Source organism: Corythoichthys intestinalis, chromosome 3 (genome assembly GCF_030265065.1).
Source record: "Corythoichthys intestinalis isolate RoL2023-P3 chromosome 3, ASM3026506v1, whole genome shotgun sequence".
In the NCBI taxonomy this organism is placed as follows: domain Eukaryota; kingdom Metazoa; phylum Chordata; class Actinopteri; order Syngnathiformes; family Syngnathidae; genus Corythoichthys; species Corythoichthys intestinalis.
The window spans coordinates 14,024,367-14,030,366 of NC_080397.1; the positions used below are offsets into that span (position 1 = coordinate 14,024,367).

General features: G+C 37.8%; 1 protein-coding gene across 3 annotated transcripts in view; it reads left to right on the plus strand.

Moving 5' to 3' along the window:
• The window catches only part of kiaa0825 (KIAA0825 ortholog), a 306,720-nt gene extending 301,123 nt beyond the window's left edge, over positions 1–5,597 (plus strand). For all 3 annotated transcript variants that reach the window (XM_057831003.1, XM_057831002.1, XM_057831004.1), the window contains one exon: positions 4,953–5,597. In XM_057831003.1, coding sequence (XP_057686986.1) covers positions 4,953–5,136 — 184 coding nt within the window. In that variant the 3' untranslated portion in view covers positions 5,137–5,597. The remainder of the gene's footprint in view (positions 1–4,952) is intronic.
• The last annotated feature ends 403 nt before the right edge of the window (positions 5,598–6,000 follow it).

A 6,000-nucleotide genomic window follows, 5' to 3' on the forward strand; every position in this document is an offset into this window, starting at 1 on the left:
CTTGATGTCTCTCTGAAGAATGTGTTGGAGACAGGCACTTAAAGAAGATGCACAACTAATGTTTTATGAACTCATTGGCTGCCACTGACCGCAATAGAAGTCCAATCTATTTAACCTGGGAGGGTTGACAGCGAATGCACACATGTCCATTTGCTGCCAGCATCGTTTATAATTCGCAGCAGAAGGTTATAAAAGAGCCACATAATTGGACGTCTATCATCGTCAAATGTACTGAAAGAGATCATTTACCACTTCGTAACAGAGTGTGCTTACACGTGAGTCACTTTCTACAGATGACAAGCTGGCTTTAATTCCTCCTTCAAATACATACTTTCCAACAGTGAAGTTTGTATTGATCACCTCTCATTTAAAACGTTATTGGAAAAATCCCCCAAGACTCCCAATATATGTAGTATAATCTCACAACAAGGGCTCATTGCTGCCCTGTGCATCTTTGATCCTCTCCAAAAGTTGTAAAATTCTGAATTCAAAAACATTACATTGAAAAAAATCAACTTTCCTTTAAATGAATGGAAATTATGGCACAAGAATTTCCTTAGTGAAAGGTGACCTTGCATTATAATTATTATTTTAAATAAATATTTTTAATACCATTTGATATAATTTTATAAGGTTTGCAAGACAACTTGCCTTGAAAATGCCCAGATTTTAGTTATTAATTAATTAATTTATTTATTTATTGTCATCATCATCGGTATCATTGACAGTTACAAGATGTGATATGATTAACCCGAAGAATGCTGCCATCAATATGGGGCATACACATCTTTTAAAAAGTGTTAAGAACTGACCTTGCACTGAAAGTGTTCATGCTCTTTAACGTCGGGTCACAAAACGGGCTAAACATTACAAGTAAATAATATTTCCCATTTGTTCAACCTTTTGTTACGTTCCTATTGAACTCCATATGAAAACAACTATTGACGGGAACTAGTGAACTGAAGAAAGACAAGGGCTGACGGGAGAAGCATATGCTCATCGAATCCCGTCCCCTGCATTCCCTTTTTTAGGCTATTTTGTTTGCTTCTGGAAAAAAGCCAGATTCTCAATGATACAAGACTGCAACCCATTTGAATATTTAATTTATACATTTAAATACTTCACACTGATCAGCCGTTGTCGTGTGTGTTTACTTATTTTAGCCCTTCAATGAAGGCGGACACTCCCTCAACCACATTATTTTATTTCACATTTTCCTGAGCGATCTGACAGGCAACTCAGCCTGTATGTGAGACCCTACCCACGTGACGTCACAACTCCTTCCTCCTGACTGGTGCCGCCCTATTGTCTGTCAACACATCATGTTTCCCTGTTACGGCTACGTACATTCCTCCTATTTATGACGTGTTTTTCTGCTCGTTAACATTAATAATCAAAATGGTGAAGGCGTGTGTGGCGGTCGGTTGCAATAACAGAGAAGATAGACGGAGAAGACGGAGAGACTTGAAGTTCTACCGGATTCCGAGAAACCCGGAGAGAAGAGAGCGAGATGGGCTGCTGCAATTCGACGAGAAAACTGGGCTCCAAACGATTACCACAGATTATGTAGTAGTCATTTTATATCTGGCAAGATGCATTTAATATATATTTAGAGGGTTTTGGGCTGACAACCACAATTAAGATCATTGCTAGGCTAATCGCCGACAACATACACGTATGTATGTAGTGAGAGTGCTATCGCTAAACCATATAAACATTAAAAGCCCTAACTCCATTGACAAACGACATGAAATACATTAGACTTGACAGTGGATGTTAGCAATAACAAAAGATTTTGAATTGAAAATTTCGTAACTCACCTTTCCAAGCACAAGATAGATTCCTGCCGAATTTTCGTGGACGAGGACCTGTTTCACCTAACCAGCAACGAAGTATTTATAAGCCTCCAAGCTCTTAAAGTTTTTCAAACTTTCGTGAGAATAGGCTGATTTTGTGTGGACAAGATAGTTGAACAGTTCAGGGTAGCTAGCAGATGTCAGGCAAATACGGCGGAGACAGCGGGTCGAAAAACATCGATTTAGGCATCAAATATGGATCTGGCGAATGGATAAACTGAAGCTTTTCCACATAACGCCTTTTATGCAACGCATCACGTGAGTTTACGGCATCCGAAAGCACCGGGTCTTCCATGAAATGCATTATAAATTGCTCGATCAATTGAGACCATTGATAATACAGACACAAAATGACGGACAAGTGGGCGGAACCATACAGCGAGCACGTGATTTTGTGACGTCGGTGGGTAGGGTCTATACCCCCCCATGTACTATGTGATGATATAATTGTCTTGGTCGGGGTGAACCTAGAATGGATTTTTCTTCCACTTGTAATGACAAATAAAGAAACTTTATGTTTAGACCAAGTGTGGCCATTTGCAAGTGGGCATGTAGGAAACACAAAGTGGGCAAGTACTTGCATAATGGGGCGTGATGTGACATCACGTTGTTACCGATATTTAAATTTGCTCATTTGCATAGCATTGTATGGAGATAGAGTAGTGCCAAAAGAAGTGAGGTTGTAAAATGAAAATTATCCCTGTAAAATGACCTATTTTAACTAAAAAACACTTGTATTTCCAAATTTTGCGTTGTGTAATAAACATGAAAAAAACACAATGTAAAAAATAAATTCTACAAGTGTTTTTTTTTTCCAATTACAAATGATTTTTTTGTTTTACAGGTGTTTTTTCTTCACTACGGGTTAAAAATTACCAATTACAAGTGCACAAGTTTTGTCACATTCTTGTCGAGTTTTATGAGCCAAAAAAGATACTCGTAACCTAGTTTTAAAATAAAAACATACCTGTAAAATGACTAATTTTAACTTGTAAAACAAAAAAAAACAACTTGTATTCTCAAATTTTGCGTTGTGAAATAAACATGAAAAAAACACAATGAAAAAAAAAAAAATCTAGAAGTGTTTTTTTTCCAATTACAAGTGATTTTTTTTTTGTTCTACGGGTGTTTTTTCTTTGCTACAGGTTAAAAATGACCAATTACAAGTGCACAAGTTTTGTCACATTCTTGTCGAGTGTTATGAGCCAAAAAAGATACTCGTTACCTAGTTTTAAAATAAAAAATAAAATACCTGTAAAATGACTAATTTTAACTTGTAAAACAAAAAAACAACTTGTATTTCCAAATTTTGCGTTGTGAAATAAACATGAAAAAAAACATAATATAAAAAAAAATTTACAAGTGTTTTTTTTTTTTTTTCATTTACAAGTGATTTTTTTGTTCTACGGGTGTTTTTTCTTTGCTTACAACCTCGCGAGTTTTGTCTCCCCCTTGTCGCGTTTTCAGAGACAAAAGTCACTTGTAACCAAAGATGAAAAAATCTACTTGTACATCGAAATAATCTGTTGTAAAACACAAACACAAAAATATTATTCCAAGTCGTGGTCAAAAGAAGACGTTAAGAACACAATCTAGTGAATAGTTCTTCGGGTGTTTTTTCTTTAATGATCTACAAGTGTTTTCTGAGCATGTACAACTAAATTTCGGGGTAAGCATGTGAGCCAAAATTCTGACCAATCAGAACGGCGATTGTTCAGGAGGAGGGCGGGACACACCATTGCCGACCTGCTGCTCGACAAGAATGTGACAAAACTTGTGCACTTGTAATTGGTAATTTTTAACCCGTAGTGAAGAAAAAAAACCTGTAAAACAAAAAAATCACTTGTAATTGGAAAAAAAAACACTTGTAGAATTTATTTTTTACATTGTGTTTTTTTCATGTGTATTACACAACGCAAAATTTGGAAATACAAGTGTTTTTTAGTTAAAATAGGTCATTTTACAGGGATAATTTTCATTTTACAACCTCACTTCTTTTGGCACTATTCTATCTCCATACATTCTGACTTAAAAAAGCCATTGCTATCAAATCACAAAACACATCGATGACAAACTTCAACCTGGTCACGCACCAGAGGCGATTGCGCTGACTGCAAGGGAAGCTCCGTTTCCCTCACAATATTTCAAAAATAAGTGATCAAATGTACAGTATACTGGTTTGTGTACATGTCATTGAGTAAATGTGCTACAACGTGCTCAACTTTTGTTCAAAATTAGCATCTTATCAAATTTCCACTACACCGAAACGAGACGAGTCATTGGCTAAAGGCTGGGTTTATCCCACCCATTGGATGTCATGCGTCTCTGAGGGTCTATGGGTAGTGGGCGGGGCTCACCTAGCCCTGTCTCTCTGGTTCTCTGCATGATGATTGGATGATCTGTCTGAGGCTGAATCCCTTTTTGATTGACAACGAAATGAGCGAATCTGTGATCTTGTTGTATTAACATCCACAGGAGGCATTTTTCAATTTTCATTCCGTTGTTCTGAGTTGAACCGGACACTTTCATAATCATCCAAGCGACACTTGCTTTATTAAAAATGACCAGCGAAAAATCAAGCTTATTCCTGTTTTTTTGTTTTTGTTTTTATTTTTATTTTAGCTGCTTGTGTTTGGAGACTAGACTTCTGGCACTCTAGTGTCTTTCCCTACCGAGCAGCCCCTCCAATGTCACAAAGCACTCACAGGCGGACACACGCTGAGCTTCCCCACATTGAAAGACGAGTACCCACCACTGTTATGCACTCATTTCACTTATCTAAAATCTTATCATGAACATGGAATTCCACTTAAAGTCAACTTTTAGGAAAACCTCTGCTCAAAAAAAAAAAAAAGTCTCTTGACCCACTGATCACGAGCACAAAATATTCTTAAAGGCAAACAAATTGAATATTTTTTTAATAACAAAATCAGTAACCTGATATCAACTCAATACAGTGTTGCTTCTAAAAGTGTATTTTACTGAACTGGATGTCAAACGTCTAGAAGAACTACCCTCTCCACACATGTGGTTCTGGAGGTCAGACTTCTGTTCATATCCCAGCCGTAACCCTTCACGCTGTCTTTATGTTTCCAGGTGGGAGATGCAGGATGGCGCAGAGCTGGAAGACGATGAGAAAATGATGGCAGAAGAACTCCAAAGAGCCTATTTTGTTTGCCACTGCGACGCGGGACTGCAGGAGTCTCGTGAAGCAGATGAAACGACGGCTGAGCGGACCCAAGGGGGGCAGCAAGCATCCGATAAAACTGCTGCCCAATAACAGTCCGAGCAGTTGGAATTTTTATCATGTTGTAAATGTTTAGTTGTAATACGCACTTGCGGCTCTCAAGGTATTAGAGTGTGTGTGTGTGTGTCTGACTCTTGTGTGCACTGTATAATGCAAGTGTCTACAGTATGCATGTGCATTGTGTGACAACAAAAAGAGTGTGCTTCAGACAAACTGTGTATCTTTTTCTCCACACTGCTTCGGTTACATTTCATCTTTTTGGAGCACATCTCCAGACATCAGTTCTGGGAAAGAGAGAAGGCACATTTGTTTGCCTGGGACAAGATGGGACTGTGTGATCATGGGAGGTTTTTATTTTTCCAGACAGTGTTTGTAAAGATGTTGGTGTCAGCATACTTTTTTTTTCTCGAGCTTTGTGAATAAAATAAAATAAACTTCAAATTAGGGTTGGGAAGAGAGATGATGTTTGTTTTTGATTGCAGCCTGTTCGAAAAGCTAAGGCACTCTGTAATGCCTGTCAGTATTGGACAACTCAAGAAAAAAATATTTCGATGTATTAATAGATTACAAAGTTTAAATAAATATTCAACATATTTTGTTATGTATTGTAGTAGTACATAAGTGCCAATGATAACTAATAGAGCGAAACCCTTGTTTTGTATGTTGAGTCAATATAAGTCAAAGTCAGCAGTGGGCTTTTGACCACATTTTAATTGTTACAAATTCTGCACATAAGAAATTTTGTTTGAAAGGTGCAGATTCTGAAACCTCTTGGGAGGGTGCGTTCCCGGCGGCAGTAAGCATTTTGTGGCAAACTCTGAACGCGTCCTATAGCAGAGGTGTCGCGTCGAAGTAGCATTCTGTTTGGTGGACGCCACGCCAATTAAACTGACAAAT